Source organism: Juglans regia, chromosome 16 (assembly GCF_001411555.2).
Source record: "Juglans regia cultivar Chandler chromosome 16, Walnut 2.0, whole genome shotgun sequence".
In the NCBI taxonomy this organism is placed as follows: domain Eukaryota; kingdom Viridiplantae; phylum Streptophyta; class Magnoliopsida; order Fagales; family Juglandaceae; genus Juglans; species Juglans regia.
In genome coordinates, this window is record NC_049916.1 from 23,860,929 (window position 1) to 23,872,118 (window position 11,190).

Consider the following 11,190-nt stretch of genomic DNA (forward strand, 5'->3'; position numbering starts at 1 on the left):
TACTCTTAAGTAGTGTGAGCCGATCCCATTTCGATAAATACATTCGTTTACAACCAACCAACATTTTCTCTATTTTCTCCACGACCACATCTCAAATAGCTCTAGCCTTAAAAGTCGCCCCCAACGGAAGGCCAAATATTTCATAGGCAGCAAGGATACTTTACAATCCAAGAGACTCGCCAAGCTGTTGATGATGGGCACTAAACCCACCGCGACCATCTTGGATTTACTCAAATTCACCTCAAGCTTCAACATGGCTTCAAAACATAATAAGAGAGCTCGTAGAGTTTGAATCTGGCCATGATCTGGTTCACAAAAAAGTAGAGTATCATCTGCAAACAAGAGATGTGAAATTATGATTAAGTCATTATTACCATTACCCACCGAAAATCCTGAGAGAAAACTACCTCCAACCGCCGCCTTTACCATTTGGCCAAGTGTCTCCATGACTATAACAAAGAGAAGAGGAGATAATGGATCCCCTTGCCTAAATTACGAGAACTGTTAAAAAAGCCAGCAGGGGTGACATTCACTAGCACCGAGAAACGAGCAGTGGATACAAAATGTTGAATCCATGAAATCCACCTATCACCAAAGCCACATCTCCCAAGCAGGTATATAAGAAAATCTCAATTCACATGATCATACGCCTTTTCCATGTTAAGCTTGCATAAAATACCAAGGACTCCCTCCTGCAGCCTATGATCCAAGCACACATTGGCTGTAAGAACCAAGTCTAGGATTTGTCTCCCTCGAACAAACACATTTTGAGGCTTAGAAAATAATTTGTTCCAAAACCAAACTTAGGCGGTTGGCCAGGACCTTCGCAATGATCTTATATACTCCACTCACAAGGCTTATGGGACAAAACTCCTCAACTGTCATAGCCCTAGGTTTCTTTGGAATAAGAGCAATGAATGTCGCATTGAGGCACTTTTCAAACTTTCTGAATGAGTGGAACTCCCTAAAAACCTGCAAAACATCGCATTTTATAATATCCCAACGGGCTTGAAAAAACCCCATTGAAAAGCCATCCGGGCCCCGTTCTTTGTCCTTGGCCATCCTAATAATAACCTTATGAATTTCAACTTCTTCAAAGAGTCTTTTCAGCCAACTCGCACTCTGCGAATCAATGGACTCAAACAACAAGTTATCAAGCTTCGGCCTCCAACAGGCCGGTTCCGTGAGAAGGTTCTCGTAGTATTGCACAATATGAGTTTCTAATTCAGAGGATGAAGTGAGCACTTGAGTACCTGAATGAAGTGTCTCAATGCCATTGTTGCGCCTACGAGATTTTTTTTTTATTATAAGTAAGAAGAAATATATTAAGACATGAAAAAAGGCCAAACTCGAGTACACAATGATTATACAAAAGAAATGTTGCGCCTATGAGAATTAGCCACTTTATGAAATAATTTCATACATTTATCGCCTTCTTTCAGCCAAAGGGTCTTGGATTTTTGTCGCCATGAAGTCCCCTCCATTAACAGAAACCCTCTCCAAATCTGTCACTACCGAACTCTTCTTCAATGATGCCTCCTCCGAGGTGTCTCCCACCAACTCCCTCCCCTCTAACTCCTGCAATTCCTCCATAAGAGTAGTCTTTTGGTTGACAACGCTACCAAAAACTTCCAAGTTCCACTTTTTTATATCTTGCTTCAAAGCCTTAAGCTTGCCTGCTAGAATGAAACAGGGGGTGCCTTCAAATTTTGATAAGAAGCCCAACAATGTCACACCTTCTCTACAAAACCACCATCTGCTAACAACATATTTTCGAACTTGAAATACTGACGTCCCCCATGGATGCTCCCGCAATCTAACAGGATAGGAAAATGGTATGAGCATACGCAGGGCAGCCTCTTCTGACACAACTCCAGAAAGTGGGCCTCCCACAACAAAGAGACAAGAAATCTATCCAATGTCGACCAATCCCAACTATTGGACCATGTGGACTCGCCACTAACCATGGGAAGATCCATGAGATCTAGATCAAAAATGAACTCCGAGAACTCCTCCATGGCTAGAGAGATTCAATAATTCCCCGATCGCTCGCTAGGAAAGCGGACGATGTTGAAATCCCCACCCATAACCACAACACCTCCCATAAACAATATAAACCCACCAATTCCTCCCAAAGTCTTCTCGTATCTCTATCCATGTTAGGCCTATAAATGCCTACTACAAAAGCCCACTCCCACCCATCTACCACATTTTTAAAACGGCTAGTGACCAAGAAAGAACCAACACACCCCTCTTCCGCCTCCGCCACTCTTTTATCCCACATAAGGAGAACACCACATGACGCTCCTGACGAAGCCAAATATAACCAACCCGCGTGTGAATACCCCCACAAACTCCGAATAATTCTTCTATCAATGACCCACAACTTTGTTTCCTGAAGAACATTTTTAAAATAGCTAGCGACCGAGAAAGAACCAACGCACTCCTCTTCCGCCTCCACCACTCTTTTATCCCACATAAGAAGAACACCACATGACGCTCCTGACGAAGCCAAATATAACCAACCCACGTATGAATACCCCCACAAACTCCGAATAATTTTTCTATCAATGACCCACAACTCCATGTACGCAATAAAGATTTAATGCAAAGGCGCTTATTGCGATCATTAAGCCCCCACACGTTCCAAGAGAGGATCTTTGGTTTCATGAGCAAAGGTGGACCCCTTCCCTTTCAATCTATCCCTTCCACCACTCTCCACCTTTACTTCATAATTAATGGAACATCTAAGCCTTTTAAGTTCCCTATCTCTCTTAGTGGCGGACTTCAATCTGCTATCTTCAATGGCCACAAGAAAGGCTCTAAATTGTTCTTCAAATCCTATGCAGGACACCCCAATGACATCTTGTATCACCTCAACCTTCTTAAACACCCACTCCAATATGAACATTTCTGTGTTGAGGCTAGGATGGAGCATGCTTATGGGATCAGCATCCCACCCCCCCATCGAAACAGCCCCCTTCACATTGCCAACTGCAGATCCTCAACTTCTGACCCCCCCACAGGGAGCACCTCATTTCTCATATTGCTCCCTCCTCCATTTTCAGATGAGTTTTCCAGTTCAAGAACGCCGATAGGAGAGTTAACGGCCTCACAGCCAGAGACGTGGGGCAACCAGAGAGGTTCATACCCCCCTCTACTAAATCTTCACTTCCCAACGGGCTAAGCACCTGAGTTGTCCTTGTGAATGCACCAGGAGCCACCATCAATTGATTATGTGCAAGTTCCAATGTTGTGGGTGCGACGGCGACCGCATCGGGATCATCGAGAATCTCACGACTGTAGGGACTCTCGTTTCAGTCTTCTATAAATGTTGTCGCCTCCGACGGTAGATCGGCAACCTTCCGCGGGGTCACCTGACCCCCCGCCAACGACGGTGGCTTGGACCTAGTCGCCGAAAAGTCAGCTCCCCCCTGCGCTCTCTTCCTCTAGGACAGGCCTGTCTATGGAAGGGTTGAAAGCCGCCCCATGGGCTTAGGCCCAACACATGGGCCCAAGCCCTTTCCATCCCCTTCAGCTAACCAAAAGAGCTAAAACCATTGGGCCCTCTGCATCAGCCCAGGACCATTAGTCTTGAGCCCCTAAATCTTGGCCACAACCCAGGCCCAAGCCCGACTGCAAAGTCTCCTTCCCCTTAACGCACTGTTTTAGCCAATTAACTCATCAGTTAAAGCACTCAGTCGATTCTCCATTTCAACCAAAGCCTGAAGCAGTGTTTCCTCTTTCAGACCCACCACTTCCCTACCACCCCCCTGACGGTTCTAAACACCTGCCGAAAGAGTGGTGCCCCCTGACCTTGGCCTACCTACCCTCGTTGTGCACTGCACATCTTGAGGCGTCTCCTTCTAACTTTGAAGCACCTCCTTGTACGACCGAGGAATCGATGTGTGCACCATCGTCGTTGATGGAGGCAACCACAAAGAGCCACCTTCTCTTCCAACTTCCTTCAACACCCCTGTCAGTTTCCTCCATCCCATTCCGTCCTTATCCCCTGGAATGAAGATAAAGCTCCAACGACCTCCCCCGCCGTACTCCACTAAAGCCATGAAGATTCCTCTGAAGTTAGAACAATGTTGGGCTATGTAACCTCTATCCCCTTCTCGGTGAGCAGTGTAGAACTCCTTACTCCCAACCTTCAGATTTTCCTCCGGAGCTTTAGAGAACCAACAAGTTGTCACTAACCCCAAACTCATCTCTTTTACAACTTTCCATCCTTTCTCAGTCAGTGTTACATGGCGTCCATTCCTTACCACCTCAAACAGTTTGGTTTCTATTGCAATGCACTTCGAGAAACCCATCCTAAGCACACCACACCCCCAAACCACTGTCATATAATGCAATCACAGACCACCCAAACTCAACGAAGAGAAAAAATGTTTGTTTTCCATCGTCAAAAGAAAATGTACGGAGAGAAAAAATCTGGTCCAACAATAAGACGAGATATTGCTCCATAGATAAATTTTTCTCGAGATAAAACTCACAAACAGTAAGAAAAGATAAAGTACTTACCAATTTTCGAACTTCTGAGACAGGATCATGAGCAAGAACAAACAGACCCTGGAGATATTGCTCCATAGATACATATAAAGCCTGCGGAAAATTAACTTATAATAGTAACTACCATGATTGTTTAACTGGATAAGGTTCAATGAGTACTGAAAGAAATTTATTCGATTATACTTACAGTGGGCATCAACATAATGTATTGATTAACAGAACCCAGGGAAAGCTTTCTTAATGAGGCATGTGGTGACTGGAAAAACTGAAATAAAAAAAATAGGTAAAAAATCCACCAAAAAACTGAATAGCAGCATGACAAGTTAAAAGGTCCTATTCTTTTTTTGATAAGTAAACAAAAAAGGTCCTATTCTAAACTTGAGCAGGACAGTTATAGTTAGACAGAAGATTTGAACTGACGTTCAGTACAAAAGAAATGGGAAAAAAAGTCTACCTTATATAATCTAGGAAGAAGTATACTGATAGGGCGCTCAGCTAAGCCAGATACATCTGAATCAAGAACTTGCGGGATATCCTCACAAATCTGTCAAATATATTAAATTTAGTAAAAATATATATAACACATCCTTGCTATGAAGAGCTAAAGTGAAAGAATCGTTTAAGTGCTTATAATTGTTCCAACAGAATGATACCAAATAAACATAAAAGGAACTCTACAAACACCTTGTTACCAAGGCCTAGAGATGAGAATTTGTATCCCAAGATTAAGGCCCCATTTGTTTTCGTAGATGAGATGAGACGAGACGAAATGAGTTGAGATAAAAGTTGAAAGTTAAATAAGATATTGTTAGAATATATTTTTTTAATATTATTTTTGTTTTTGGATTTGAAAAAGTTGAATTGTTTATTTTATTTTGTATGGGAATTTAGGAAAATTGTAATGATTATATGAGATGAGTTGAGAAGTTTCCTGAAAACAAACGAGGCCAAAATCAACCAAAAAGTTATATGTCCTGTCTCTCAATCGTGCGTGTGTTCACACACATCATTAAAGTTAAAAAGGAGAGCTTGTGCTACCAAACCCCACAAACATTTAAGGGTGCTGGGACAAATAATGAAGAATATGACAATGACAACATGTGGATGAATTAAGCACATATGAGTGATTTCTTATGCCAATACAAATCAAGCTAGTAATTTTTACATTTATCACCTTAAGCTACATTAATTTAATAGCCATCTTTCATTCTTTCTAGGTTTTGAGGACCTCGTACAAGGCCTGAGGTTAAAGTGAGTGGAGTTTTTCCAATTTATCCTATTTATTGGTACTGATCATTAATATGGGTAAACTTGGTTATTTTTCTTCTGTCCTAGTCCATGCTCTAAAAAATCACACATACAACCCGGTATATGCTCCTCCTTGTTGGAGGCATCCACCAAGGGTGGGGGATTCCATGACGTTTCTGCTGGCTATTGTGCCATTCTAAAAAATTGTTTAATAGTTGGCATGTTGAATCATACAATGAGTTGGCTTAGATCAATCCTAACAGGATGATTAGGCATTACTTCTATAGTGTAATTCTATTTTAAGCAATTATATACTAAGATAATTTAACTAAAACCATATAAAACCTGGTAGATAGGAAGATAACAACAACAAAAAAAAAAAAAAAAGATACCATTTTGAATTGAATGTTCTACCCGCATAGTCAATTGAGCAGGAAATAAAACTTTGCTGAAGATGAAAGCAATTATGTTTATGTAGACCAAAACATTAACATAAATACTTCTTTTGTAACTTCAGGTTCTGTTCACCAGACTCTAGATAATCAAGGTTTCCAATACATAATGAATGGAAACAGATACAACAAAAGAGCTAAATCATGTTGCTTTCTATAAACATATAAAGCCCCATAAAGAATTCATGTTACATTTTTTATCTTACTTTTTTTTTTATAATTAGTAAGAGATTTTATTACCAAGAATAGGCATAGCTCAAGTACACCGGAAATATACAAGAGAAAATACCTACAAACTCAAAGTAAAAAAACAACTAAAACAGATTGAAGAAATCATCTCCATTCAATACAAGAGCCTTAGCCCACAAACTCAAAGTATTAAAGAAAAACTCCCTAAGTTCTCCCATCGAGTGTTCTCTGTCTTCAATACATTTTTTATCTTACTGCCAAACCATTTTTCCATAACCCTTGCACTATTTTAAACCTGCATGCACATGTCAAATTAATACATTCCTAAAAATTTCTCAACCATGCAATGCATCTTAAACCCAAAATCATGCCAAAGCATAATAATGAGCTAGATTATATCACAGTAGCATAATATAAGGAGTTGAAGAGTTATATAAATAGTAAAGAAGCATTCTAGCACGTGTACTTCATCTCAATGCCATTGTAGATACCAAGACAATGATAAACCATCAAAATAAGGATGCAGAATATACCTTGGACAAAGCATCCATAGCACCTTCCATGAGATTTATGTCATTACTGTCTAAGCAATTGACTAGAGCTTGCAACAACTCGGGCCATCCTAAAACTCCCTCTAGTTGAACGACAACGCTAATAATGGTCCCAACCGTAGATCTAATGTGCCTATCCGCTGCTCCCAAGCAAGGCAACAACTCTGATTTTATATATTGCTGGTTTACAGGAGCCATGGATTTATATGCAGTTCTGAGGTTATTTTTTAAAAGTAAGCCAGCAGCTTGTCGAATTTCCACCGACTTTCCCTGTTTCAAAGTTCCAAAAAATCAAAATTTTGATTTATTCAAACCAAACAGCACACCCAGAACCAAATGCGTTCAAGGTATATCCAAACAACAAACAAGAAAAAAACAAATTTCTTCAAGCTCATAAGATGAAAATTGAAAGATGGAGTTAAAATATCAGAATAATAAATAAAACCTCATGATAGATATGCAGCACATGCCTTCAGAGGCAAAAACCGACCAAAGTATATTATGACAAGAGCATGTGTAAACAGTCTAAAAAAAAATTATCTACACATCCAGAAAAAGTATCAATCTATCATTCCATCTGAAATTTTTATTTCCCTTTCCTAGGAGAGAGGAGATGGGCTTTTAGGATTCAAGTGGACATTTTAAGCGAATGTCTTGTTGTTTCATGAAAACATGTGTCATTGTGAAATGGGGCAATACAAAGAGTGTACTCATTCTTAAATAAATGAAACAGGTGCTTGTGTGTACAATTAACATTGATCCTATCCAGCCAGTTATGGTGATCACTCAAAATCTTTTTCGGGGCCCCACCCAATATGGTAGATCACTAAATAATGTTATGTAAAAATAGAAAGAAGCCATTTAAGCTCCATCAAACAAGCCCTAAACAATTTAGATAAAGTATGCTCCACTCATCTCAAAGAATAACCATCCCAAAGTTCAATGCTCCACCTCCTCTACGCTGAAAACCAACAACAAAGTTCAACTAAGTTTCAAATTATCTATGCACCTAAAACGTGATGTTCAAGTACCGCAAAAGTTTCAAGGAAATGTACTGTTGAAACAAAAGGATAGTCCAAAAGCATTTAGAAGCTAACTTAAATAAAGCCTACTCGAGCTGAATTGAACATGAAGAAGTCCAACCAAATCATTCTCATTTTTCTTAAATTTTTTTTCATGATTACAATCAAATCAACCTTTAATCCACAATCAAACTATTCCTATGCACTCATTACTCAATAACCACAAAATCTAACAAAAGCCATTATTTCATCAATGATTCCCCACTTCCCAGCAGCCAAGTAGTTCGATCAAATCCAAAAAACCTTACAAATCCCACTATCAGTCTATCCCTATACAATCCGATCAAAATCCAGCATCCGCCAATTCAAACAGAATCCATTTTCTCGAGAATTCATGGATAAATGCACAATCCAGGCAGAAATTAATATCAAAATTACATGTCCGACAAATTGACGAAAATCGGTCTACCTCGGCACGTGCGAGAATGAAAGCGAGGTAGTTGTTGAAATCGGGGTACTGTGAGTAGTGCAGGAGCTGCTGCAAAATCTGGGACTTGTCGGCGGAGGAAGAGGAATGAGAAATCTGCTGCTCTAGAAGGCCGCAGATCTCTCTGAACCCTTCCTCCCGGGGCTGCCACGGGGCACTACTTTCCGCCATTATTAAAGCTTTCTTTTCAAGCTTAATCTAAGCTCTCTTGGGAGGGGAGAAGTTTTGGAATTGGAGGAAGAGCTTTACTTTAGGACAGGTTGCGAGGATTTCTTGGTGGCTTGGGTGGGCGGAACAGCACCGAAGAGGCCGAAGCTCTGTTCGCGTTTAAAATATTTTGGTCTGCGACTACGAGAAAAAAATTCCTTTGGCTTCTGGGTTTTCGCTTTCGCTGGGGTTTTGTTAGTGTACGTGCGAGTCTAGAGCGGCACTAAGCTACCGAAAAAAGTGTCCCGAGAAAATGTCCCGACAAGTGCATTTCAACTTTTTTTTTTTAATTTAATCATACATATTTTTTTAAAAAATAAAAAATTCACAATATTATTAAAAAATATTTATTTAATCATTAAATATAAAAAAAAATTAAAAACAGTGTCGGGATAAATGCTTGGGACCCAATGTCGAGATCCCAAGCATTTTTGGCGAGTCTAATGTAATAAAACTCATAAATTTCATTACTATTCATAAATTTTAAAACTCCATTTGGATTTAAATATGATATGAGTTGAGATGGTTTATAAATAGTAGTGAGATTTGTAAGTTGAGATAAGTTGATATAGTTTTTGAAAGTTGTGTATTTGGATTGTAAGCATTGTTTGGAATTTCATACCGTATCGACCGCTGGGCTGGTATAAGTACAATGTACGTTTCCTACCAGTCCAAATATCGGCCATACCGATCGGTACTAGTTGTATTAGTCTCAATTTTGGCATGTACTGGCCTATATTTCGGTCGATACCTGTCGATATTTCGCCCTTCGTTTTTTTTTTCATTTTTTTCAAACTATAAACTTATTTTTTGACCCCTAATTTAGATTAGACTATTTATAATTTATATATATGTATTTATATATAATTTATTCATATATAGACTATTATTTTATAATATAATTTATATATAATTTATTCACATATTGACTATCTCAAAACGGTACGTGAAACGGTACCGGTATCGAAATATTTCGTTCCAGTACTTTGGCCAGTACGATTTCTGGTACGGTATTTAAAACATTGATCGGAAGTAAAATGAGATGGTTTTAAGTTGTTTGAGAGGAGATAGATGTGAATCCCACAAATGATTATATAGTATTTATAATAATTTTTTAAATTACATATCTATTTTTTTATAATATAATTTATAATAATATTATAAGATGACAATATTTTTATAAAATCAAATTCTATACAAAATATTATTAACTCAAAATTTTGACATAAAAATAAAATATATAAAAAATATTATTAACTCATAATTTTTATATCAAATTTTTATAAAATATTGACTTAATAATAAAAAATATTCATATTTTTATTTAACTTTAATATTTGATTTTAGATCAAAATTTTATTTAACGAAATCGGCACTATAATCCTGCAGGAAGCCTTTCTCTCTTGTCTCAAGATGGATTTTATCTACAAAAATAAAATCAGACTAAAAAGTGAAAAGCCTAACACTCTTTTTGTCATTAATGAATCCATGGGAAAATATATCTAAAAAAAAGAAATAATTGTTATTTAGATTGAATATGACTTTACCCTACGACAATCCAAATCAGGGCTAAGAGTTAAATATACTTTTGATTGATTATTTTGCATTATCTTGGCAGATATGGGAAGTCTGGCGCAGCCTAATTTAAAAAATAATTTTGTTAATATTTAAAATTTATTTATTTTTATAAAAAAACTTAAATTTACACGTTTTAAAACTATACAAATTATTTTCCATAATTTATTTATATATTCAATCATTATATATTCAATCATTTAACAACAATAGATAATAATAATAAAAATATAATTATTAAAAGCTTAAAGAGATTATTATTTATACACATAGTCAGACACTAGTACATAAAAATAAATACACATTAGACTTCTTTAAATAAAAATAAATCAAATACATACTCTCCATATTAGTTTTCAAAACTAAATCCTATATCAATAGTTCTTCTGCACAATATGTACTAAAAATTTGTTAGCTAAAAGCAAACTATAATTAAGGGGCTAAACTATCATGAAAATTTTCTAATTAAATTTGAAGAGATCCTCAATTGTTAATGGTAAGTAAAAATATTATTTTTTATTTTAATTATCCTTTTTTATTTGATACGTTTTAATTGATCTTTTATTTAAATAATCGGTACATATGATTAAACATGACAAAATTTAGATAGTTAAATTAGAATTCCTCTCAGAGAAAATAACAAGAATAATTAAAATAATTGAATGTTAAAAAAAATAAGACTATTCATTATTTTAATTATTATCAGTCATCATCATCTCATCATTTTATAATATAATATTAAATAATTAGAGATTATTTATTATATTTTATTTATAAATTTATTATTTAATACAACAAAAATGATGAATAAATTTTGTTGATAAAAAAATATACAATGGGGTTAATGTGGTTAACTATATTAAAAAAAAAATTGAAATAATTCAATTTTCAAATAAAATGCGATACATTTGTTCGGAATTTTGTGCTTAAAAGCCTTGAAC

The 11,190-nt window shown here is 36.8% G+C and overlaps 1 protein-coding gene across 1 annotated transcript in view; it reads right to left on the minus strand.

Moving 5' to 3' along the window:
- LOC109006621 (transportin-1-like) overlaps nt 1–8,831 on the minus strand; it is a 28,787-nt gene extending 19,956 nt beyond the window's left edge. Inside the window, exons 1-5 of the mRNA XM_018985965.2 lie at nt 8,450–8,831; nt 6,941–7,228; nt 4,973–5,062; nt 4,706–4,783; nt 4,531–4,611 (exon numbers count right to left, since the gene is read on the minus strand). Coding sequence (XP_018841510.1) covers nt 4,531–4,611; nt 4,706–4,783; nt 4,973–5,062; nt 6,941–7,228; nt 8,450–8,638 — 726 coding nt within the window. The 5' untranslated portion in view covers nt 8,639–8,831. The remainder of the gene's footprint in view (nt 1–4,530; nt 4,612–4,705; nt 4,784–4,972; nt 5,063–6,940; nt 7,229–8,449) is intronic.
- Between the last annotated feature and the right edge of the window lie 2,359 nt (nt 8,832–11,190).